Source organism: Platichthys flesus, chromosome 24, assembly GCF_949316205.1.
Source record: "Platichthys flesus chromosome 24, fPlaFle2.1, whole genome shotgun sequence".
Taxonomy (NCBI): Eukaryota; Metazoa; Chordata; class Actinopteri; order Pleuronectiformes; family Pleuronectidae; genus Platichthys; species Platichthys flesus.
Window position 1 is genome coordinate 156,841 of NC_084968.1, and position 27,141 is coordinate 183,981.

Here is a 27,141-nt window from a genome sequence, read left to right on the forward strand (position 1 = left end):
GAAGCCCTTTTTGTGCAAAGCAATGATGACTGCACGTTTCCTTGCAGGTAACCATGGTTAACAGAGGAAGAAGAATGATTTCAAACACCACCCTCCTTTTAAAGCTTCAGGTCTGCTATTCTTTCTTAATCAGCATGACAGAGTGATCTCAAGACTTGTCCCGGTCAACACTCGCCCCTCTCCTTTGTGTTGAAGGGCTGAAATGCAGTGGAAATGTTTTTTGGGGGGATTAAGTCAATTTTTGTGGCAAAGAGGGACCTTGCAATTATTTGCAATTCATCTGATCACTCTTCATAACATTCTTGAGTATATGCAAATTGCCATCATAAAAACTGAGGCAGCAGACTTTGTGAAAATGTATATTTGTGTAATTCTAAAAACTTTTGGCAACGGCTGTACATCACAGCATAAAACATGTCGTTTCTTGATGCCAGTAGGGGGTGCTTGGGCTATTACTGAATACTGGCATGTAGATATGTTCAGGCCGGGACTCTACAGAATGGATGATGTATATGAAAGTGACATCAACTTCCCAATTCACGACAAAACATTGAAATTTAACACCATGCCATGGACACGACCTCTGACAAAACTGCATGAGGGGGTTAATGTGTTTTACGTACATCATTTAACAAAGTGTTAGTGATATTTGAAAAGAAGGTAAATGGTTTAATTGGTGCCTGCATTTTTTGATCTTACATGCTAAATAAATTTCAGTAGTTTTATTACAGTCGTGTCTACAAACCGATTTTCATATATGTTGGTGATATGTGTCACCGGAGCTGCTTTGTTGCTTTGTAAGGGGCACCATTACTATTACTATAACTATTTGCCTGTAGATGTGTTCAGGCCAGGACTTGCAAACTTGTGATATTTGGTGCAGATGGGATAATGTACACTGATGTTACAACAACTTCTTGTTTCACAGCAAAACATTGAAATGCCATGTACGTCATCTTATCCAAGCTACGGCCCGTGGTCCATTTTTAATTGGCCCGCAACAAATTCTAAACATATAATGAAATATGGCCCACAGTAAGGCTAAGCCAGCGGATGTTAACATTTCCGATGGTCCCCGTATGCACCTCGTCGGGAAGATATCAGCAGACATTTAGCTCGTTTCTTCACAAAGAATATGAACAAACTGTTAATAACATCTCTGAAATCTCGACAACTAACTGGGACTTTTCACTTCACTTTCTCTCTCTCCATGCTCAGAGTCTTTTCTCTCCTGATAGTAAAAAACGTATGCGCGCAGGAGAGGATCTTTTATTGTTGAGCAGTCTGCTGTGAGAGGGGCATGAGAAGAGAGAAGCAAAATTCTGAGAATTTCATGCTTCTTAAAACATTATTGGAACATTATTATACAAACTGGCCTATTTATTATGTTTACTCTTTTTAAGCTATTAGGCTGCAGCTATATAATTTATTTATGTCAAAGTAGACTACTTCTTATTTTATTCATTTTCCCATAAATATGGGGAGGACTCAAATAAGCCTGCATAGTTCTTTGTTTAATATATTTCAAAGTAGGCCTACACATGCCATTGTATTTTGTTCTCTTAATAAGAGTTTGGTGTTTTCCTTTGTTGTAATAAGTAAAAATATACAACAATATATATACTTTTATATATAGTATAACTATATATAAAAGTATAGCTATATAGTATAACTATATATAAAACTTTATAAGCCGTGTTATCAAATGTGTTTTGCAGCTCCATACAAATTTTATTTTGGGGAAGAGGGGGCAAAATGGCTCTTTTGATAGTTAAGGTTGCCTGACCATAGGTTCGGCTGACATACGCTGCATAGAGCGGAGGAGCAGCAATAGCTCACATAATGTTTGGGAGGATGACTCAGCACTCGATGTAGTGATGGAATTTGATCATGTTTTCTACTACGTTCATGGTTTAGCAGGTTTCCACCGGTTGAATAATAACACCGCTGCTTCAGGACAAATGTTCATTAAAAGGTCCGGTCGTCCTATACTAATTCTGTGTAGGAGTCTGCTTCCTCCTCACTCCCCCTCTGACCTGCGCTCTTTACACTTTAAAGGGGACATATTATGCCCATTTCACCACAGTTGATATGGCTCCTTTGGGTCTTAATGAAATGTCTGTAACATATTTTGGTAAAAATACCACAAGGATCATTTAAAACAGCACCTTTTTACTCGGTCTAAAACAGACCTCCTCAGATCGACCTGTTTTGAGGGCCCCGCCCCCCTCTCAGCCCGCCCCCATCTTACCCCATTCCCTTTCACCCCTCTCACCCCTCCCCCCTCTCATTGAGGTGTAGGACATGTGTTTGAATGTGTTCTCACTACAGAATGTATTCAACATGTATTTTATTTATGAATAAAATACATAAATTTCTCTTCCCTGTGTATTACTTTGCTTACTGATCATCTTACACGTGTCAATTGTTGACATGTTACATATCAAACATTAAAAGCACAGAACAGCTTCTATAAATTTTTATTGTCAGAAAGATGCCAGAGCTTTTTAAAAATAGTTATTAAATGTATTGGCTGGGACAGAGGTAATAAATACAACAAATACCAAGTATAATAAAAACAATGATTACAAAAATACACTTTGTGCCATCAGTAGCCATACTGTGAACAAAGGAACACTTTATATTTGTGTGTCACCTTTTATTCTCTAAATACAATGTAAACTTTGCTCAGCCGTTACAGGTATTTGGCGTACAGAAGCTTTGTTAGCTGGTGTTGAGGCCATACTTGGCAGAGAGATCCTCAGGTTTTGAGATCTTCAGCACCTCATTCACATATGGGGCCGGGTCTGAAAAACCTCATGAAAGATGAGGTCCAACAGGTTATCCACGTTATCTGTAATACAAATTGGGAAAAAAAGTCTGACATTTTGCACTTTTTGTATTTATTATTTTCTTTTTATAATTATTTTGTAATTATTTTATTCTATTTATCGTGAAGACGATAAATAAATGGTCTTTAAATCACGAAGACCATTTAAAGACAGCAGTTAATTGATATGTTATTTATGTTTCACATACTGTTTGTACATTATTTGGATTTTAAATAGAGCCTGTGAGAATCACGGAAGGTTGCATCTGCTTTCACCGGCTTTGCTGTGCACTCGCCCTTCATATATTACATCTGTCCCCCGCGACACACAGGACACACCTCAAACAGCTCCAGGAGGCAGTTTTCATAGACAATATATTTGGGTGTCTTATGAACAGGGTTGGAAGATTCAATTCTATTAGAACGACAAAGATTTCACCAAAAGGCTGCAACAGCTAAAAAAGTGTAGGATGGTAATCCATCTGATTATTGAAATGTTTAGATTAAATATTGAGTCACTCACGTCACATCTGCTGACTCAGTCAAGACTGTGATCAAGTCATCAGGATCATAGGTAGCAGCCTGTGGCTCTCCGAAGTCCATACTGCAACAACTTGGGTTGTCCTCTCCTTCCTCCAAGCGAGGTCTCTTACAGCTGAGGTCCCAACACCGACATCAGTGCAGCACAATTGTCTGTGTGCCTATGATAAAACAGACATTCAGTATCCATGGAGTCACAACAAATGAGATGCTGTTACACCTTTAAAACGGAGACACAATCAATGACGTGACGAAGTAACTGATGGTAAACAAACCTGTACTTTTGTAGTGAGGTCGCACCAAAAGCAGCAATGTTATTCATGTTTGGACTACTGTCATGCATACAAAGATACAAGGATACATTTTCCCAAGCTGGGGCTGGTAATGAATAATAGTTATGACAACAACATCCTCCGGTATCTTGAACGAGCGCCCGTAGCAGCAGCTGTAGCTGGAAGTTAGGTTTGTGTGTGTTGTGCTCTCCATGCTCATAGCAGCTACTTACGGCCGGCGCCGGTAGCTAACTTCCAGCTACAGCAGCTACTAGGCACAAGCGAGCGGAGGGGGGGTAAGCGCGTGGAGAGCACAACATTCACGAACCTGTCATGCGAACATCGTTCACCGTGGACTCCGACGCCGTCTTCTCGCCAAGACTCGCCAGCCGTCCTCCATTAATTGTTCAATAACGTTAATAATAGTCGAACATGAAAACTCCTGTAAAGTCTCTCCATATCCCTCACCACTACATACTAGCCCCCCACCCCCTCACACACGGCACAACATGCTAACGGCACTAGCCTCAACACAAAATGTCTAAAAGAAGCAAATACCAGAATTATTAAAAAAAATACTTACATTTCCCTCGTCTTCACTATTGCGATGGAAATATGGCACCGACCCCTCTTTCAATAACAACCTTTTCAAGAATCCGTTGTTATATTGGCCCAGGTTGATACAACAGTCCGATTCAAAGTGGTGGCAGGAACGTTGCCATCATATATGAACTCAATCCATCTCAATCTTGTGTCTTCTGAAGCTGGAGTCACATGGAGACATGTTTGCAGCCAACAACCGATTCATGCTGCTAATTAGCTTATCCAAGTGTTTCCAAGGCTTGCAAGAATGAAATGGCGGCTGGACAATGATGGACCGACTGTCTATAAAGTAGGAGGGTCCATCTAGGGATGGGTCGAGTGGTAGTGGGGGAGTGCATAGAGCTATGGGGGAATGTACTAAATGGGCATGTTGCGACTATGACGTCTATTTCGGTCGTAATTGGATGCACTCAAGCACATAGTTTCTGAAATAGAGGAACCACAACAAATCGCGGGAGTTGTTTTTTTCCAGAGTTTTTGGAACGGTAGACATGCCAGATACCCAAAATAATGTGTAGAAGCACTACAAAAGTGGAATTTTCATAATATGTCCCCTTTAACAATAAACAACATCATTGATCAAAACTTATAAGGACACGTACAGGACGGATATTTACTTTGTGTTGTTTAATTCAGCACAGTCAGGATATCCGGGTTAAAGTGACAGGAATGATTTGAAATCATGATCCGAAATCATCAATTAATAACTATTTTAGAATTTAGGACTAGATGGTGAATATTCCATGTGAATATCTGTTTGTGACTGAAGAGGGACAGAGACAAGCGCAGTCACACTCCTGCAGACAGTTTTTCCTCACAGATTACGACGTAACGTAGTGTTTTAAATTCATTGTTGCTGAAGAAGCGACACCTGCTTAGCCAAGATCAGTTCTACGTTTGAGTGATTCGAAAACAGAGGAGCAGAGTCACTTGTTGACCAGTAGTAATCTGCCCCATTGCAGTGGCCCCGATTTAAGTTAAGATAAGATACAACTTTTTTGATCCACATAGAGTAAATTCAGTTGTTACAGCAGTTGGCACGATTGAGCACAAGAGAATAAAGAAATTTAATTTAAATTTTTTACAATTTAATAAAAGAAATACTGAATATGTACATTATACACACCAAATGTGCAAATGTGCAAAAAAGTTATTTTCTGGTTAGTTAAATTAAGCCCTAGTTGGCTCTATATTGTCCCAAAAAATATTGTGTCATCGTTTTGAAACCATACTGTTAAAAGGATAGTTCATCAGAAAGGTTCACCCACTCACCCCAACGACATAGGGGTTAGTAATTAAATGCACTGACAATATCCCTGCACAGAAATGTCAACTATTGAACACGAGTTATTAAACACGAGTTGAAACTAAAAGTAAAGTGCATCTTAATCTCTTATCTCCTTGAAGGCTTTTATAGAGCTGCTGTGTGTGAGTTCATTCAACAATGTCGGTTTTATATTGAAATTGTAAGCTATTTTATTTAGTTTTCTTTATTGTGGAAGATTGATTTGTGTTTCCTGTCATAAGCGGTTTGTCTGTTGGGATTCTTCTTGTGAACGGCCACTAACGGAAGTGTTTCTGTTGTGAAGAGAGGAGTTGAGGATTAAAGAATAAATAAAAAAGCATGCTGTTCTGGTTCACCCACAGACTAATGCCTCGCAGTATAAATTAAGTAAACCATCGGCTACAAAATCATCATCCAGCCACCAAGTGGTCAAAACCAAGCATACTAACTGGACTGACGTCTGAGGTCCATATGTCAATGGTAAATTTATGTCGCTTTGGACCATATGGTGATTATGGTCTGAACAACTAAAACTAACCCTAACCCTACCTGCATGAGTGTGCCTTTGCATGTCTGTGTATGTGTTTAGGACTAATAAATGCATCTTAATCTTAATAAAACAGATCTCCATATCCTTAACACAAATGTCTGATCTAGATTTTTTCCTATCCTTTCCTTACATTTTTCATTCTTTACTTAACAGGCAACTTGTGCCTGGGATTTCAAAGGTGCTTTGTAATGAGGTTTATTATTATGTGTTTTTATTGCATGTGCAAGATTCTTATCATAAATGTATTTTGTGATAAGAACGGCTCCAATATGCAGAGCTCATGAAAACATGTCAACTTAGCTCAAAGCTTGCAAACACGCACGCACACACTCACACACCTTGCAGGTGATATCCAGGCCATAGGAGTTTTCGCCTCTGCTTGATGCCCCACCCATTTTCTCCACCCGACTTATGGCACCCAAAGGAACATCCAGCATCACTGCCACGTCCTACAAAACAGAGTCAGCATGTAGATTTTGAACACACACAAAATATAACACATTTAAACCTACATCAGGTACTGTGTAATTTAAGTAAGTAAAATGCTGCACCCTAATGGATAATTATCTAACTTTTTTTTTTTCTTTATGTTGTAAGTTACCTTTTCTTTTTTACTACTTAGGTAGAAAGACAGCCAGTTAACCAGGATTGTACAAAAATAAATAAAAAAATCTGTTTTCTTGTCCTTTTTTTTCTTGTTTCTATGATATGTATGTATAGTTATGAGCTACTGACTGGCCCTACATGAGCTTGAAGGGACTTACAGTATCTGAGCTCTTGAAGTAGAGTCTGTAGTTGGTGATCAACACTTTGCCTTTTACTGCTCCACGGAATGGACAGATGTAGATGATGTCTTTATCTGAAAACAGACAGAAATATTTATTTTTCATATGACATATTAGCCATCTTTTCTAACATTATTGGCTAAGAATACTTAAGTTACTAAATCATATGTAAACTAATTATCAGAATGTCACACTGTATCATGATTAAAATGACATGTTTGCATAATTTTCCAGTAAAACAAGGATTCAAAATTTGGACAGATACACTCACCTATAATTCGGTCCTCTCCAGGCAGCAAACATACCTCTGCTAACAATTCCATCTTCAGGGACTCTCTTGAGGTCTAAAAATGCACACATACACGTAAAGTTTTTTTTACTGCAGACAGCCAAAACAAATTACAGATAAATAGATTAGATTAGATTCAACTTTATTGTCATTGCACAGTACAAGTACTTATACAACGAAATGCAGTTTAGCGTCTAACCAGAAGTGCAAAAAAAAGGAGTTAAAGTGCAGAGTATTGTGCGTATATGAAATGTAAATAAATAAGATATGTACAGTAGCAAATATATATGGAATAATACAGTATTGACAGATATTGTATGATATAAGAACTATGAGCAGTAATAAAGGAAATAGTACAGTATTAACAGCTTTTGTATGACATAGGAACTATGAGCAGTAAGTAATATATCTGAAGTAGTACAGTATTAACAGGTATTGTATGATATAATAACTTTAAGCAAGATAAATATTTGAAAAATATATAAAAAAATATAGAGATATGAATATACTATAGGCAGGATAATACAGTAGTAAAAAAAAAGTGACAGTGTAGTGCAAGTGTTCAAATGTTCAGTGGTTGGAGGAGGGTGTGGGGCCGGGGGGGCTGCTTCTATCACTGCGGTGCAGAGTTCAGCAGGGTGACAGCTGCAGGGATGAAGCTGTTCCTGAACCTGCTAGTCCGGGAACGGAGGACCCTGTAGCGCCTCCCAGAAGGGAGGAGGGCAAACAGTCTGTGGTTGGGGTGAGAGCTGTCCTTGACGATGCTGTGCGCTCTCCGCAGATATCTCTTGCCCTGGACAGCTGCAATGGTAGGGAGTGAGGAACTGGTGATGCGTTGGGCAGTTTTAACCACCCTCTGCAGTGACTTCCGGTCTGCAACAGAGCAGCTGCCATACCACACTGAGATGCAGTTAGTGAGGATGCTCTCAATGGTGCAACAGTAGAAATTCACCAGAATCTGAGGAGACAGATGAAAGCTGGTGAGCTTTCTTGACCAGGGTTGAGGTGTTGAGGGTCCAAGAGAGGTCCTCAGAGATGTGGACACCCAGGAACTTGAAGCTGGTGACACGCTCGACCTCCGTCCCGTTGATATGGATGGGGGGGTGTGTGCCGCCTTTCTTCCTGAAGTCCACGATGAGCTCTTTGGTCTTCTTGGTGTTGAGAGCCAGGTTGTTGTCTGTGCACCACGCCGCCAGGTGCTGGACCTCTTCTCTGTAGGCCGACTCCTCGTTGTTGCTGATGAGGCCAATCACCGTAGTATCGTCTGCAAACTTGACAAAAGTATTAGTTACATGTACAGGAATGCAGTCATACGTGAATAGTGAGTAGAGGAGAGGACTTAGCACACAGCCTTGAGGCACGCCAGGGAAGGGTTGATGCCTAAATCGCCGACTTTCGTGATCAGTTTGGAGGGGATGATTGTGTTGAAAGCTGAACTGAAGTCTATGAACAGCATTCTTGCATAGGAGTTGTTATTGTCCAAGTGAGAAAGTGCGGAGTGAAGTGCCGTGGAGATGGCATCCTCAGTGCTCCTGTTCTGGCGGTAGGCGAATTGGAAGGGGTCCAGTGTGGGTGGTAAACAGGTTTTGAGGTGAGCCAGGACCATCCTCTCGAAGCACTTCATAATGGTGGGGGTGAGTGCAACAGGGCGGAAGTCGTTGAGGCTCGCTGCAGTCGAGTGTTTGGGCACCGGCACGATGCAGGTGGTTTTAAAGCATGTGGGGACAGCTGCTTGGGCCAGTGACAGATTGAATATGTCAGTCAAGACCTCAGCTAGCTGCCCAGCACAGGCCCTGAGCACGTGTCCGGGGATGCCATCAGGGCCAGCAGCCTTACGTGCATTGATCCTGCCCAGTGCAGCACACACGTCGATGGAGGAGAGTGTGAGGGGCTGGTGGTCTGAAGTGAGCCCAGCCTTGATAGCCGCCTCCTGATTTTCCCTGTCAAAGCGAGCATAAAAGCTGTTGAGCTCGTCAGGGAAGGAGGCATCACTGTTTTGGGGGGTGGTGTTGGTGGGTTTATAGTCAGTTAAAGCCTGGATGCCTTGCCACATACGTCTGGGGTCGGAGTTGTTTTTGAAGTGCTCCTCAATCCTTAGCGTGTGGCAGTGCTGTGCCTTCTTGATGCCCCTCCTCAGGTCAGCCCTGGATGAACTGTAGGCCTAAGCATCACCTGATCTGAAAGCGATGTCTCGTGCCTTCAGCACGAGACATCCTTGTTCATCCATGGCTTCTGGTTAGGGAATGTGGTGATGCGTTTGAGGGTGGTGACACTGTTGATGTTGGTGTTGATGAAGTCAAGAACGGAAGAGGCATAAGAGTTGATGTCAGTGTGGGAGTCCAGTGTGGCGTGAACAGCAAACGCCCTCCAGTCTGTGTGTTCGAACCGGAGCTGGAGTTCAGTTTCTGCTCCCTCTGGCCACACTTTAACTGTCCTCACTGTGGGTTTCACACGTTTGATGAGTGGTGTGTATTTGGGGAGTAGAAACAAGGAGAGGTGGTCAGACTGTCCTAGATGGGGGAGGGGGACAGCTTTGTAAGCACCAGCCATGCTGGTGTAAACATGGTCCAAAGTCTTGACTCCTCGTTGCACAGGAGACATGTTGGTGGAATTTGGGGAGTACAGTCTTAAAGCCGGAGTGGTTGAAGTCACCCGCAACTGCCTCCGGGTGTGAAGTCTGTCGTTTGCTAATGGTAGCATGCAGTTCTTTCATTGCCAATATATGACTTGCTTGATTTAAAATCAGGTGGTTACTCATTTAGTCTCGTTTTGGCCTTTAATTATTTGTATCTGTTTGATACGTATAATGGGCCATATTTTTTAAAATAGCCTAATTTTGATTCACTCCAAGTGAAGTTCAGTCAGTTACTTAATTAACAAGCAAAAATTAATTTTTGTGGTATTTAACCTTAATTTTCTCATTTTATCTTTCACCCACTCCCGTACGCAAACACACAAAGCGCTCAGGAGATGCTGCAGTGACACTGAAGCAGGTGAGGGGATGTTTACCTGAAGTTGAAAATTAATTATAATTAAACTGCAAGCAGCGATGGAAAGGCCCTCACAGTACGTGTGCATCATGGTGTCCTGCATTTGACTTGTAGTTGCTGGAGGTTCGCTGTCATGGCTTGGTATTGTGATATTTGTTTGCACAGTTAAATGATGAGTTAAAAGTCACATCCTGCTGAGGAGTGCATCCTGTTCCTAGAAAGCGGTGCCACGATTATGGTTAATATAGGCATGTAAAAGTGGTCACATAAGGTCTACAAACAGCTAATCTTGCTCAGATTGGACAATGTAGTAAAATTAGTGGAACTTCCTGTTTCATTGCGATATGACAACTTTACAATTGAAACAATGTTATGAACTTTAAACAACTACAAACATTTTATTTTTTTTACATTTGAAGTGCCAAGTCAAATGACATCTAACTATTTCACAGCAAAACTTAAAAATTCCACAAATGGTGGGAATTGTTGAAAGGGTAATTTCTGACTTCCTGGTGGGTTTTGGGTATAGGTCCGAGAGGCTTTTTTTATAAGCCATGTGAAAATGTGCCATCAGAGCTGCTTCATTGACATTTTTTAGAATGATGTTTGTGAATCATCAAAAAAGACCAATTCATCCAAAATGGCTGACTTCGGTGCATTTGTCCAGGAGATGCCTTTGAGTCCATTGGGCACAATCACTGCATGAAAACCATTTGAGACTTAAATATCTCTCACGTCAAAATTGTCGACAATTTAGCAAAAAATATATCATGTTTAGGCTTACAAATATGCAATAAAAATAGGATGATAACTCCTTTTTTTAACCCAGATTTTTGTAAGGTCACTGTGACATTTACCTTTGACTGCTGAAATGCAATCACTTTAACTTTGAGTCCAAGACACAACTGATCGAAAGTTGAAGAAATGCCTCAAGTCGGTGTTAAATATCACGTTTAAGAGGCCTAAAACAGGTTCCTGAGGCCTCCATGTGTGTCATAGTGAGTCAAAGTGAACTTATCTGTCAGATCTGAACGAATTCCCCTCAAGATGTAACTGAGATTTTACATTCATTAGACAGAATATGTGTTCGACCACCAAAGTCTAATTAGGTCAACAATGAGTCAAAGTGAACTCTGGCAGATGTAATAAAATTATTTTTGGGCAGTCTTAATACATCACATTCACAGAAGCATGAGGTGACTGTTAGCTTTGACCTTCATGCACAAGTTCATGACCTTCAGTTTATCTTTGAGTCAAAGTAAACGTTGATACCCAATTTGAAGCGTTTTTTTTCTAGCAGATCTTAGGATATGTTATTGTGCAGACTGATCTGCAAAAAAGGGTAATTTTATCCATTTTAAACTCAATGGATGACAATTAGCAAAAAGTGAAGGGGTCCGACAACTTCCTATAACCACTTACACTGGAGATGTGTGTGTCCAAGGCATTTGAGTCGTATACCGAGATTGGTGCGGCCATTATTCAGGGAAGGGGCTTCCACAGGCTGAGAAAGAGGCATAGAGATTATTAGTTGTGTCATTTAATACCTTCGCAGACGAAAATCGTTACAAAAGCTAGACTCCTTATAATAACTTCTAATAATATCAGACTGTAAGCAGCTAGCATGTAAAAAAGATAGCGAGATGACAGTGGTTTGGTTACAACATGTACGAATATTACATAAAATTAAACATTTTCTGGATGAGCCAAAATGACAAAATATTAATAATTTAACAACGCAGGGCTAGGGACCATTCTGCGCAGAATGTCTTTTGTCTATATTGATATCTACGTGTGTAGGCTGCGGTCAATACTCTTGCTCTTCCTAGGCCCTTTAATAACAATAAATGAAATCATTCTGATCCACCTGAGGAATAGTTCCAAATAGAGATAGGGTTAAAAAAAAGATTCTTTGATTAAAATCAATCAAAATATTAATTACAATTCAAATGTCAGACTGAATATTCTCAAGAATTAAGTTTATTGCTCTATGAAAGTGATATTTTTATTATGGTATAATAATTCATGGGGATGTGACCTAAGGGGAGGGGAAGGAGAGGCATACTGTAAGAGAAAGTTTGTGTTTACTTTTCTTGCTGTGGTTATCCTATCATAACAGTAATGAGCTGACCAGATACCTTGTGTTTAAAATGGTAAATAGAAAATAATGCTCTTTAGTCCAAAGCATTACAGTATTACATTCACCCATTCCCACACTCATTAATACAGTGAACATCGTTCCCAAGTACACTTCGGCATGTGTGTACCAGGAAAGACTGGGATCAAACGTAGGTATCATAACCTTTTTTAATAGCTGGGTATCACAATACCTTTCTAGTATCAGTATTCCATGCAACACTAGTACAGTCAACCAAATGCACATTTGCATTTATAAAACAGTGCTTAGGAATTATACTAAAAGTGTAAGTGCGCAGAAAAGCCGTAAATGGCGAATGCAAACAAAAAAAATCTAATTTATAAAACACTGCACACCTGATGCAATGTTCACGTTATGAATCACAGTCCACCTGGAAATGTTTGTAAGTGGGTCTTCCTCCAAGTCTGCCCTGTACACCATTTACACACCCACATTTAACCATAAATGGTTAATACAAAGCATCATGAATATTAAATCATCCTGCTCACAAATGGGTTTCTATGGTGAGTCATAACTTTCTGACACCGACATCCTAGTGTTTGTTAGTGAGGTTGAGGTAAAGTGTGATTTTATGGGACAACAGTGAGGTCATTTATAAAGAAAAATACACTGATACACTGCAACTGCTGCTCATAATACATATCTACGTATATATATCAGCTCATCAGTCATCATCATGGGACAAAAAATCTTTGTGATCGATGAACACTTGTTTCCTCCTCATCCTTCCATTTGTGTGCATCCATTAGGCAGACTAGTGTCACCACAGTATTTATATATTTAAAGCCATCGGTAGTCAATCCAAGGTTTCGTGACAAGATAGAGGGAGCAGAATCCAGCAGCAGTGGCTTAGCCTACATCTACCTTCACAACACAGAGCCCAGAGGAACACAGACCAGCTTTTTGAAAACCTATGGAACCAAAAACAACAGACTTTGTAAACGTATAAAAATGCATGTCGAGCTGGAGGAGTTGGTGTCTTGCTCCATTTGGTTTGACGCAGAGAAGTAAATTACTGATGCTAAGAGTAGGGATGGGCATTGGATTAAATGGTCTTAATCGATCGTCGGGAGAATTAACGATCGATTTTCGATTAATCATTAATATTTTTGAATTAAAATTCACTATTTAATACACTATATAAAAATGCTGTGAAAATATAAAAAAAACACAGCGTGTTTCCTCATTGAGATCTTTATTACAAGATGAACAACTCTTGTGGCAGTTAAACGGGATCCGTTCAATGGTTACACTTGAAAATATGCACTGCTTTACTCTTTAGCCCCGATGAGCGAGCAGCAGCTAGCCGCTGGCAGCTAGCTCGATTTGAAGGTTCTCAACCTCTCAGTCCGGTTGTTATCACGCCCTCACTCCCGGAACCCCTCACCTAGACCCGGGTCTGTCCGGGTTCCCCTCCGCGTCAATTAATCGATCGTCGATTAATTATGCCCATCCCTAATGAAGAGACCCAAATTGAACACTATAGATGGACTTAGTGGTGCTGTAAATGGCTCCCTGGTGTCTGCCCCGAACCTGGTGGTGTTAAAGCAGAGCTGTGAGCCTTCTTTTGGCTGTGGAGCTGTCCATAGCCATGATGTGTTTCTATATTTATTGCCAGTTATATCGTCAATGCAATATTTAACGTTAAACTTATTGTACTTGAAGTCTCAGGATCTGTGTCCTTTAAGCTAATTTACAAAAGTTAGCAAAGGTTGAATACATGTCCAAATTCTTGTTCAATGTACAGAATTTGCACACTTAATTAAAGTCTGTTTGGCCTCAATAGTCAGTTATTCTTTTTTTTGTCACACCAGGGGGGTTGTTCTCCTATTCTGTCATGCCGTTTAGGCTGAAGATCACTCCAGCTACATTTCAGCACCTTGTGAATAAGGTTTAGCTGGTATGACAGGGTGTGCATAAGACTTATTTATATGATGTAGTGGTCTTTAGCGACAAGTTGGCAGTCTAGATTCAGCATCTTAGTGTAATGTTTGACCAGTTGACAGAGGCAAACTTAATCTATCTAGCAAAGTGTGAGTTTGCTAAAGCAACCATGACCTATCTGGGGAAGGTTGGAGGCTAGGTTAAAGTTCATCCTGTCCTTGCAAAGTTTGAGGCCATGATAAATATCGATTGCCATCATGTAGAAAAATATAGTTGCGGTACCTAGGGTTAGTGGGTTATATCACAGTTTTTCTTGCAGTCTTCAACAGTGGTTGTTCCACTGACTAACCAATCGGGGGAAAAAAAGACGTCAGGTTTTCCTACTCTCAGGCTGTGTTTGATAATGCGAGGGAAATTATCTATTCTGCTCTTGATTTTGAAAACCTTTTAACATACAGGATGATGCAAGCGAAATTGGTGCTCGGGGAAGGGGGCATTGAACATCCTGTCTGCTTCTTTTCACGTAAGTTTAAACATCATCAGTTAAACTATTCCGAATATGTGGTCCCATCAACACCAGTGACAATTTATACAGATCATAACCCCTAAACATACCTGTCAAGTATGCAAAATGGGGATCAGAGACGTGTGTTGCTGTTTCTTCTAAGTCTTTGTCTAAGTATTTGTTGGCTTGTTTTTCAAATATATTAAAACTGTAGGAATCTATACAAAGAAAAGGATACAGTATAGAGGTAGTTTTTTTTTAGATTTTATTTTGTATTAATACCTACTTCATTTATCAGGACATAATGTTTGTGTTTTGGATTTAAGACTCTAGAATTAAGATTAGGTTTTTATTTATTTGGACAAAGAAAAATGTGTGTGTTCTCCTGTGACATTTGAAGCTTTTGACTGGTGAGAATTAAGATGAGCTAATTATCCATGTCTATTTATCTTTTTTTAAATACAGTTGTATATTGCTCCAAACTACATTTGTCATGTTCAGCTTATGACAGCAAAATAAATAATATTTCTACCAAAATTAACCTTGGTTGGATATTTTCACATCTCACTTAGAAGTAAAAAGGAACCTTCTAGCTTGAGAGAGACATTGATGTGATTTAAATTGTGATATCCATCGACTGATGTAAAAAAAAAAATCATTGTGATAAGATTTTTTTCCATATCCCCAAGCTCTAATACTCCTGTTTGCGCACAGCTAAATGCACATTAAAGGTCCGGTCGTCCTGCGCTCACTTTACAATTTACCAATAAACACCATCACTGATCAGAAGTTATTAGGGCACGTCCAGGGCTGACATTTACTTTGTGTTTGTTTGATTGAGAAAAATTATGATTAGATTTATTTCCATATTGGCCAGCCCTAACTAGAAACTATAGTAGGATTGAATACATGCACATTTTGACTAACTTTTCTTTGTTGTTTCCTGCTCTTCTGATAAACCCAGTGAATACTAAAGAAGACCATTGTCTGTGTGAACTGTTGAGAATTTTACAATCGTCTGTGTGTGAGGGTATTCAAATAAATTTTTAAGTAAATCATACATGTACTACTATATTTAAGTTTTGTTTTTTGTTTTTCAAATGTAAATAAATAATTATGAGAAGTGCCCTTTTTCTCACATGAGCTGCTGCCCCCAAAAATATCTGTGCACGTATCTGCTGCTGTCCCCTTTACGCCCGGGCCACATTGGCTCCGGGTGTGCCGCGGTCGTCTGTTGCTCACACTGGCAGTGTGTCTGATGTGGTTTGCAGTTCACAGCAAAATAGACAGTGAAATTATCTTTCACTACAGTTTCAATGTTTCTGTGGAATGCCACAAACATACATATTTGCAGCACTTCCTGTACTCGTTTCAGAGGAAGAGCACTCTGTTGACTCCATTCATTTGTTTAAAAAAATATTTGTATTGGGAAGCGGAAGATGCATGGCTTCATACTGTATGGTGCTGGTTTTTATTTGAGTGTAGAGGACCTGTAAAAACATAGCGATGTCAGTAGGTAAACTGAAAAGACAAATATTGTAGCATTGAAAAGAGGCTGTTCATATGAATAGTTTGTATTGAACAGATATCAACGTGTATATTGTGCGTTGAATAAATAAAGTGGCATAACTGTCTGTCTGTCTGTCTGTCTGTCTGTCTGTCTGTCTGTCTGTGTGTGTGTGTGTTCATTGAGCTCTTGAAATTCGACATGTTGGCATTGCATAAAAGCATTTGAAATTGTGTCCACGGGCGAACGAAACCTGACAGCTAGGTTTCGGTATGGATAGCTCCAATGTATGGGTATCCAGTCAAACAGTGCCTTTTCCACAATCGACAATTCAATACGCATCAGAACCGAGTCGCGTTCTTTGTAGCAGGCAGGGAGGAGTCCCCTTAAACCCGTCTACTGAACTTTTCCAACTTGCTCATTCCATTAGATACAGCTGTGGAGTTGCACCAGGAAATAGCGTAGGCCTAGACAGTACAACAGCTTGTTCAAGACGAAATTCCGGAGGTTTCTCAAACACAGTACACTGAAACCTGCGGAAAGCACCCCCAAATAACCCTTTAAAAGCTAACAAGTGGCTTATTTGTGGCAAAATGCCTTGACTTACCCGCAAAAGGCGATTCTCCCGTGGCTGAATGTCGATTTGTTTCCCTCAAGCCACAGCAGGAACTTACTCTACATCACGTGCCCGGCTGTCACGGCACCGATTGGCTGCTGATCAAAACGGCTCTTAAAGGGAAACGTAGTTATCTCAAGGGTTTGACATATTTCACAATTGCAATATCTAGCAGCTGTCGTTTTAAATAATTTGTCCGAATGTATATTCTATAAATAATATCCGTTGTGTAAATTTAAAAGCGAACACTGTCTTCTTTTTATGGATTATAATGTAGGTCATCCAACCAGAGGCTATCCCACAAACAAAAACTGAATTTGAAAGCAGCAAATATTTTTTTTAAATGCACAGCTTCTTGGAGGAGGACAGAAGATAGATGACAGACATGGATGTTTAGAATAAACTACCATAACAACTATATATATATAACTAGACTGTCCTTCCCACCCTGGACATGACCCCTGACAAAATTTCACAAGTTTCATTGTGTGGTATCACCCTCTCCTTTAGGCTCGTCTTACAAAATTTCACAATTACATTAAAATACGTTCATTTTCATCGAGCTGACATACCTGCAAAATTTGTTTGTGAGTATGTTCAGGCACCAAAAAAGGTAATTCATTCAAAAGAAAGAAAATTAAATATTGGCTCTATTTAAAATGAGTAGACAAAGTGACATATTAGGGGTGGGTGAAATAGACTAAACCAATTCATCACTATCTACAATGAAATACCTCAATATAGCCATTCTAAGAATCAAAAACAGCCAGTGAACTCACTCTGCAACAATTGAAACCAGGAGTAGAAACTTGGCTATTATCACAGCACTACAATATCCATACTACCTGTCTTGAGTCTTTTTTATCACTGAATCTATGAGTATATATCGCCCTGCCCTAAATATGTATATATATATATATACAGCTGAACGCTTGTTTCCTTCTCATCCTTCAATTCCATCACAGCATTACGCACCAGTGCCATCACAGTATTTTTATATTTAGAGCAATCTGACCGATCAATTCACACATCAGTGGGATCCTAACCTCCACTCTGGGATATTATTTGGAAATGGAAGATTGGAAGTGAATTGTATTTCTTGCGCCTGATGGCACTGTCACGTTTACTGCTGCAATTTTAGACTCAGCTCTGCAGCTCTGCTGTTTAATGGTATCCGATCATAATTTGCTGTAAATTGTTTTATATCTTTTTTAATTTAATGTTCTTATTGAACAGTTTGTCTTGGTTGTACACACACGCATTTTCTGTATCATGTTTTGAGTCACTTCCTGTTTTTCTTTGATACTCACGTTTGTCTCTGTTCTCTAAAAGTAACTTCACTCCTGCTCATTTGTTTTTCACGGATTTCTTGCCCCTCCCTTATATGTCTCATCAGTGTGTAGTTAACCTGATTTCTGTTTATATGGTCTGCATCTCTCCCTGTCATGTGCCAGTTCGTCTCGTCTTGTACGTAAAGTTCCAGCAATTTATCCACGTCTAGTCCTATCTTGTGCTTTTGACCACGTTTTTGTATTTACAGACCTACCTTAAGCTCTTTTTGATACCCGTGACTGAATAAACGACCCCTGTTTTTAGAAACTGGACATTGTGTTCTCAGTTCATGTACTCAGCCTTAGACGTATGAACTGGGCAACATGAACCCATCCAACTCAGCTGCACTCAACACATCCAGGTGTTGACTTCATATGGTTAAGCAACACATCGTCCTCACCAAGCATTTTCGCTGACTCAATGAGACAAACAAAGCGAAGCAGCGAGCGGAAAGGCATCCAACACGGCTTTCCCCTCCTGCACCTCCGTATACAATGCCTCCAAGATTCCCCATGGCCAGACTCTCTAAGCCGGAATTACTTGGACTGGCACCTTAGTTAAAATCAATGGCAAGCTTTAGTGGAGGGGTAAGCTCTAGCATTTTAGCTTTTAGCAATAAATTGTAGCTGTTATATGGATGACGCAAAATTACAATTGTCAATAAAACCAGAACAATGTAATCAATTGACTAAAATTCAGGCACGTTTCAGCAACATAAAAACCTGGATGACCCAGAATTTTCACATTTTAAACTCAATTCAACACTCAATTGTCATTGCTGCTTCCTTCTTTTCTGTCAGACACCCTGCTCTAATCTCAAAATCAATGTTGTAAAAAATGTCAGCTATATAAGGCATAATTGAACTTGATATTGGAGGAGATATCCCTCAAATGTGTCTCTCTCTAAGCTTTCTAAAATAAAAATCCTCCAATTTTTGGTGTTTTCCTTACTCTTGTTGTGTGTTAAGGATAGAGGATACACCTTGTTAAGCCGAGACTAATGAGACTAATTGTAATTTTTGCTATACAAATAAAATCTGAATGATTGACTGATTTTTTTAAGAGGGGCTTGATGACAGCAGTTTTAAAGGCCTTTGGGAACATACTTGGCAATAGGGACATATTGAAAATGTAAAGGATATCTGAGGCCAATGCTGTTGTCAGGATCTTTTCTGTACCTGTGCTATGGAGGGTCTGGACCCAGACATTTAGGGGCTAAGAAAATAGAAATTTTCAGAGTTAGTTTAAGTAAGTTCTAATTTTCCTCATAAAAAAAAAATGGCAAACATTACAGTTGATCTAATTTTTAATTGAATTTGGCAAAGGAATATTCCACAAACTCTAAGTGACCACAAGGAAATGAAAAAGCATCTTTCAGCACTGGACAGCTCCCATACAGCTACAATTCATGAGAAAAACACATCTGCGGAGGTGAGTGAGGACCGGGCAGAGAGAGAGACGGTGCAGAGCTGACTCATCAGGGGCAGTGCCAGGTGACACACTTTTACATTTATTAGTGGACAGAACCAGACTCGAGCGAAGTAGGGCAAGAAAGCACACAGTGGTGCAGCATCTATAGGCTGAGGTTGATACATTATAATAAACATCTGTGATTGAAGCTCTGGGTCTGTGTGCTCCGAGCCAAGAGAACCCAAGGTGGTCACCATGAAGTTTTACAACATACAAAAGCACAATGGAAGAAGTTCATTTAAGTCAAATGGACAATAAGTCAACCTTGCAATTTTAATATTTTAGAGACTAATAAAGGCTATCACAAAATCAAATCAAGAATAACCATATTGTAGCTAATAACAAACCAGTAAAGTGGTTATCTTTAGAACTATATTACTTTTGCCAACAAGAATAACTTTCACCAGTGACTATATAAGGTTGCATTGCCCCACCATGAACCCCAAGAATAGGATCAATGTAGTACTGAAATGTTAAGTTTGACGGTTTTTACTGCATTCCTTGGTTGCTGAGTTCTAGGAAAGTCTCAAAGTTGCCTGCAGAACATCATCATAAACTTTATTAATGGACATGGTGATCATAAGTATAGCCCATCCCAAAACTATGTATCAGAACTAGAACATTGGTTCTCCCTTGCCGCAGTTCTGCTGTGTATAAGTTGTCTGCTGTTCACACAGGCTGCTGCATGCAGGTGATGAGTTCACATATTTCGTTATGAAAGGAAGCTGTGAATGGACAACGTTGCAATTAACCACAACACTGAGGATAATTGTTATGGTGTAATTAATTTAAAATATGTCCAAAAATGGTTCAACAGCTGCTTTGCTTCAGGTAATGGGCAAACTGTGTACTCCGGGAAACTTCAGCTTGGATGTGTTCTGTAGCATTTTAGCTTTTTGACAGCACCTAATAGCAGCAAAAGGCCCGGTAGCTACAGAAACCATGCCCAGTTAGGGAGAGTTGTGGGACAGCAGCAGAATACTTTTTTCATGATTTTTCTATACATGGCAATTTTTTCAAGAACACAAATTTGCGTTGGTGGTTGATAACCCATTGTCCTGAAACTTAGAGAACATATATTTTTAATTGCTTTACACAATTTTAAGGCCTGCATTAACATGTTGACAAAAACTCAAGTTTTACAACTTTATCATCTGCAGCACATTGATTAGACAGCTAAATGGGAATCTGAGATGTTGCATTTTGAAATTAGGATCCAAAGTTTTGGAACAGACTGCCACTAGTACATTAATCCAATCTGCACATCACATATTTGAGTCCAAACCTGAATACAGCTACATGCAAATATACAATCATAGTCATAGTGCCCCCTACTGACATCAAGATCACAAGATAACAAGTCCTTAATTACATGTTTTATACTGTTATGTACTTTTCCGAGCGGGATGACCACATCAAGCTGAAATTTGGTCAAAACCCTGTAGACGTGGCCATTTCCGGGATTTTGCACTACGCCACTGGCTGGTTCCACCATTTTGGAGCAAGGACAGCAATCAGTCATGCTTTTTTGGAGTGGCTATGGGTCCATCGATCCATTCGCACCACGATTCGCATTTTGTGGAGCCTGCGAACACAGGGATGAAAAGAAATTTGATATCACTTTAGAGAACTCAAGGGACAAAAGGAGCAGGCACAGGGGGTAATATGACCTGTCCCCCGCAAGGGGGAGCTAATGATGCGGGTTGTGGCCTTGGAGACAGCATTTTGCTCATTGTGATGCACTAGTTGATGCTTTCATTAAGCATCCTGTCAGCAGCCCTGACATGTATTAGGTTGTGATTCTTGCTGTTGTCATATATGTTTGTGCTCAAAGTGTGCAATCGGACTCAGATTGCCTGTGGTCCAGCTTCAGTTCTTCTCTTTGCACTCCTGCTGCTACTGTGTGCGTGTAAAATGTCTGCTCTAGGATTACTCCTCTGCTCCTGGATTGTTTCATCTGCACTGTCAAAATTCCACTAACCAATGGAAAGCAAGGTTTAGTGCTGAGAAAGAAATTAAAGCCCCACATCAACTGTTTCTATTTTAGTTATCTAATCATAATTTACATTTCACTTTATTCATGTTCTGACAATGATGCTTATAATGAACGACTCTCACCATTTAAAACACATACAACAATACAGGCCTTAATCAGCCCAGAAACTACAACCCATTAAAAAGTCTTGTAAATTAATCATAGTAAGAGACAATAATGCTCAATGGACTCTTGCAGTGATAGAAGGAAGACAAGCAACTTATACCAGATCCTCCCCATAAAAATCTGAGATTCAATTAAGAGTAATAAATAAACATTCACAACGTTCCACAGAAAGATCTCAAGTACAAACCAAGGCTGTTGAATAGCTTCAAAACTTACAATTGCGAGCTAAAGGTACCTCCACCAAAGCTGATACGCTGCTTGATCACGATTTTCCAAAGGCATGTATTAAGATCAGGGGGGGATGCTGAGCCCTTCCAGTGACGTCAGTATGAAAAAAGCCTTAATGCAGGAACCAGGAGGGGCGGGGCTTGTGGTTCGCGTTGGATCTCCCGTGGATTATTGACAGTAGCGGTCTGTCTGTCTTTCATTCATCCCCGGAACTGTGCACCTCGTACAACAGCCGTGACTCTTCGCAAGATTCCGTCTCCTCCAACCACCGCATCAAGGACACCGTCACCGGCCATCATTCCCGGTAAGACCTGCAACCTTCTGTTACATAACGGAAGGTTCAGTCTGTCCGATAGGATGTCTAGAGGAAAATTACCAGCCTGCAGCATATATGATGTAGGAGCGTGTGCGGTGCTCAGTGGTGCCAAGGCCCCGCTGTTTTCATTGTGAAGGATCAGATTATATAGTAATGCTTAATGTTAATTTCCAGCGGCGATTTGTTATGTTTTTAAAATGTGACGTATGCTCCTCGGTAGTGATGAGATGGGGATCTTGGATTGTTTCGGCTCTTTTCCATCTGCTGTGCTCATATATCTCGGTGGTATCACTTATGACGACATACAATACATACACCACTGCTGATCAGGCCTATGGAGCTTAAACCTTGAACCATTCTCACACTATGATAACGGTCCCTGTAATGACAGGGACCGTTACAGGGAGCCTGTGACGCCTCTACCATTTGAACGCGCCGATAAGCATATTTGGAATGATGACATTGCGTAAAGGTCATTGTTTTCAGCTATTCCTGTATCTACTACGGTATGCCAAATAGATTAACAACACATGCATTCAAAAATAACACTTGTAATACAATAATTAAAAAATAATGCATTGCTTACAATATTTTTGTTTATGCGTTTGTTGATATTTATTTTGATTGTGTCAGAATTGACTACTGATGCTGTTGTGTGAACAGGATAACATTTTGTGTTTCTTTACATTTGGATTTATCAAGGATTAGACTCATCGGATGAATCAGTTGACAAATTTTGGAATGAAAAAATGTATCAGAAACTTCTGAAATCATGTTTCAAAACACCAATACATAGCAATGCATAGAATCATGTTTAAAATTGTATTTTTTGGTTTATTCAAGACTAGTATAGTTACACATTAAATATCTAGGGTTTGGACCTTTGATAGGAGAAAGCCTGATCGTGGATTGAGTGAAATCAAAACAGTCAAAACATTTTCCAAAAATTCTGAAAAATGAATGCAGTTAATTTCTTATCTTTATTCAAGTTCAGTTGGCATCTAAAACCCTGCTGTTTCTCTTAAATGGCTCCTGTAAGAGTGAAGATTTGCTCTTCTCCTGTTCTGTATGCTCTCAGATATACTGATGTCCTCCTAACACTCAGGCTAACTTCTACTGTTATTCTTGGATTTTTATGAAATGATCCTGTCTAAAACCCCCAACAAGCAGTTGATATTGATATATATGTACTGACATGAAGGCTATTGCCTACTTATGGCTGGTTTTCCATCTGACAGCTAACCAGGTCTCTGAGGGCATTTAACTCTATATATCTGCTCTGCCACTGCTTCAGTCAGGATTAATTGATGAGTGAAGATAGTTGATGGCTGAGCCAGGAGGGCTGACTTGGACATTTGTCATTCAAGCAAGTACTATCGAAAAAGTAATACATATAGGTGCATTTTATGTGTCATCATTTATGTAAAAATAATCATTGAGGATGTAATGATGTTCACATTCTAAACTCTGTAATGATATGAATTAGTGTGTTTATATGAATTATATTTTCTGAACAAACCCAGTCAAAAAAAGAGTTTTAGTTTGTTAGCAAGTTACTTTTGCATTCATTACCCTTAAATAAATAGAAATATGTTGTTAGTTGCCTAGCAACATTCTTTGCATAATTAAATGGATGTTGTTATCAATCTATCAAGTCTTATATCACGGATCTATCCCCTGGCTGCAAATATGACCAAATAAATCTTAAGGGTAAACGCACCATTAAAATAAAAATATGAGCTAAGTTGATGACTGATCTACTGAAACTGGTTTAACTGTAATTGCCTGAAAAAAAAAGCTGTAAGAAGTAGAGCAAATCCACTTTCAGTGAGATACCGGCCAATTTAACACTTGACTTTCTATTGGTTGTGATAGGGTATTTTCACAAAATTCTGTTTGTGAAATCAGAAATGTGAGAACAGAAGTTTGGTGAGTGCACAGAAGCAACCTTAGATCGACAGAAGGAGTCAAACTCAAGCTCCGGGCATTTTTGCAACAACAGTATATCTGAGAGCAGATGTACAGTTTAGAGAAGGAGCAAAGCATATTTACACCTGAGAAGGGAGTCTGAGAGAGAGAGGGCAGAGTTTGAGGTAAAACCATTTCAAAATCTGTAGGCTGTTCTTGAATAAAGATAGGAAGGAAAGTCATATCAACAGTCCTAAAGTAAGTCTGACAGTGATGTAAAATAAAAGGTCCTCACATTCGGCTGTGGCTGAGGGGCAGAGCGGTCGTCCTCCAACCTGACGGTCGGCAGTTCGATCCCCAGTCTTCCCCATCTGCATGCCGAAGTGTCCTTGGGCAAGAGGCTGAACCCTGAATTGCTCCTCATAGAATAACAAAGTGCTGTTAATATATGTACTGTATGATGTGTGTGTGAAGGGATGAATGTAAAAAACTGTACTGTAAAGAGCTTTGAGTGGTCATCAAGACTAGAAAATCGCTATATAAACACAAACCATTTAACATTAACGTTGGAGAAGCTGGAATTATGCTTGAAATAAACCTTGAACTTTGAATGTTGTTGATTTATTTCTAGCTTACAACTGTCGGACAGTTTTTTGTTATGTAGTTTGCTGAACATTTATTTGACGCCTTTAATGAACACACCTAATTACTAATGTCAGGGAACCAATGCTGATTTGTATGCAGTGATTTGAGATAGGAATTTATAAACCAATCTGCTTATCTTGATTAGGAAATTCTTAGAGGATGATCAACATCTATTTTGCAGGATTGGACATTTCCTAAATAAGGGCTGTGGCTATTTATTTTCTCTATCAGTTTTCAGTTGATTATTTCAAGGGAATAATCAGCTGGGCTATAAAACGTCAGAACCTTAGTTATTAGGGAAACAGCTACAATAGTTTTTATAAACCTATGTAGAAGTCTAGAGAAAAAACTAAAATTCTCACATTGGAAAAACTAGAACAGATTTAGCTCAGCGAAACACATGTAAAATGATAATATTTGGTATAATCAACTGACAGCATGGGCACAAATAATTTTGGGCTAGCATTAAGAGATGTATGACAATGGCTTCCAGTCATAGTTTTGAATATACACATATTTAGAAAGTGATCTATATTTTAGGCATTACGTCTTCAGACGTGGTCATCAAGGAATGTATCCGCTCAAAAAGGGTCACTCTGCATAAAAAAAAGGACCCAATGAGCCTCAGACCAGAGGATATTAGCTGTAATGGCACCTACATACATGTATGCACCTCATAGATAGATGATTTTCTGATATCTGCAAGTGGCTGTTCTATCGTATACTGAGAGTGTAAGCAGATATATTTGATTTGTGCCATTTGACGTGGATCCTATCTTATTAATACCCTTGTAACTCTATCACCTGTCTCAAAGTGATCGTGGTTGGAGCAGTTACAATGGGGTCCATCTGCAACTATGAATTGGGATTTTAATTGCAGTAGTAGACATTTGAAAGTACTGTAGGTACCACAGCTATGAAAAAGCTGCAGTTGTTTGGAATAAAAATATCTAAAATAAAATTATCACCAACATACAGATATCTAAAATATTCAACATTAGTTAAAAAAAAAGAAAGTCTAGTCTTTTTCAGAAAAAAGTACTTGAGCATCAGCTCTTCACCATCTACCTGGCGTGATTTTGTGTTTTTCTTTATCTTTTGGGTAACAGAGAGCTTGATTTATTTTGGCCCATAGACAAATGGCTGAAAGTAGTGGAGGAAACTTTTCAGTTTCAGATGTCCTATTCTTTTTTCTTCCTGAGGGAGTTGAACATGGAGGACTCATTAATTTCTTTAAACTTTTTCATATTTAAAGAGATCTTTGATTGCCTTTCATTGCCTTACAGACATCTCAGTGTGTCATCTCACCTGAATATTCCTTAATAATTCCCTGTACAAATTTCTGGAGTTGTGTTCAAGAACAGTTACATGTTTCCTGTTGTAAAAACATTAATTTGATAATAGACAGAAGTAGTTTGTTTGTTTCTGGATTTGACCATGAGTCCAACCCGTGTTCTTATTTTGACTATGGTTCTTAAATTACATTACATGATGACTGAGATACTTTCCATTGTCATGAGGGAGAGAAAGTGAGATAGTGGTTTTGAGCTGATGTCTTTTGACAGTTTGGTATTTGGAATTGAACGCGTGGAGGCCCTATTGTATTAATCATGGAAGAGAAAGAAAAAATAAGAAAACACAAAAGGGATATCCTATTCTTTCCACCTCTGTCAACACATTTATTCCCATAGTCCAGTCTCTCTGTCTATTATATGGACAACTGCAGCTTAGGAGGTAAAGTGGGTTGTTCACTAACCTGAAGTATGGAATGGCTGTGCAATGTGTGATAGAGAAAGTGCTGCACATAGATGCACTGTATGAAAGTGTGAGTTAATGGGTGAATGGCAATGGTAATGGTAATGTAAAGCTCTTTGAGTCGTCACCAAGATAAGAAAAGTGCTATATAAATACAGACCACTAACTATTTACCATGCAAACAAAAGCAGGATAACGTGCCATCTATGAAGTAATGGGATGGGCACATCTATGTTTTTTTGTGTTTTAGCAATAGAAGATCTTTGATTAGATTTCAATTAGATTCAACTTTATTTAATTTCACATAGTGATACCACATTTAATTTATATTAATACAAATGTAGCTTGTGTAAGCTTACTTTTGTTGTCAATGTTAAATGTCTCCCTAGACAACCTGCAACACATTATGAACAAATTATGATGTTTGACTGCAGCTAGTCAAACTTTCCCTCATTAATCAGAAAAACTTTTTCTTTTCATCGTACAGGACCTTTTGGACAAGCTACTTGTAC

At 39.3% G+C, this 27,141-nt stretch overlaps 2 protein-coding genes and 2 long non-coding RNA genes across 8 annotated transcripts in view; 1 reads left to right on the plus strand and 3 right to left on the minus strand.

Moving 5' to 3' along the window:
* mtm1 (myotubularin 1) overlaps positions 1–16,890 on the minus strand; it is a 41,893-nt gene extending 25,003 nt beyond the window's left edge. The window contains exons 1-5 of the mRNA XM_062383452.1: positions 16,806–16,890; positions 11,567–11,648; positions 7,137–7,209; positions 6,845–6,939; positions 6,419–6,529 (exon numbers count right to left, since the gene is read on the minus strand). Of these exons, the coding sequence (XP_062239436.1) occupies positions 6,419–6,529; positions 6,845–6,939; positions 7,137–7,209; positions 11,567–11,623 (336 nt within the window). The 5' untranslated portion in view covers positions 11,624–11,648; positions 16,806–16,890. The remainder of the gene's footprint in view (positions 1–6,418; positions 6,530–6,844; positions 6,940–7,136; positions 7,210–11,566; positions 11,649–16,805) is intronic.
* LOC133949543 (uncharacterized) lies at positions 2,404–6,412 on the minus strand. The gene is made up of 3 exons (XR_009920154.1): positions 4,226–6,412; positions 3,354–3,531; positions 2,404–2,854 (listed from the first exon to the last, which is right to left on the minus strand). It is a non-coding gene; the product is annotated as an uncharacterized LOC133949543 (long non-coding RNA).
* Positions 16,891–19,434: 2,544 nt separating the features above from the next.
* LOC133949917 (uncharacterized) lies at positions 19,435–25,969 on the minus strand. 2 transcript variants are annotated; one of them, XR_009920207.1, is made up of 2 exons: positions 24,525–25,969; positions 19,435–21,201 (listed from the first exon to the last, which is right to left on the minus strand). It is a non-coding gene; the product is annotated as an uncharacterized LOC133949917 (long non-coding RNA). The 2 variants fall into 2 exon arrangements; XR_009920208.1 differs by having other exon boundaries at positions 19,435–22,326.
* The window catches only part of nat16 (N-acetyltransferase 16), a 58,739-nt gene continuing 53,815 nt past the window's right edge, over positions 22,218–27,141 (plus strand). For 3 of the 4 annotated variants that reach the window (XM_062383998.1, XM_062383999.1, XM_062383996.1), the window contains exon 1: positions 22,218–22,309. The gene's annotated coding sequence lies outside the window, so the exon portion shown is untranslated. The remainder of the gene's footprint in view (positions 22,310–27,141) is intronic. The other variant, XM_062383997.1, reaches the window with a different exon arrangement.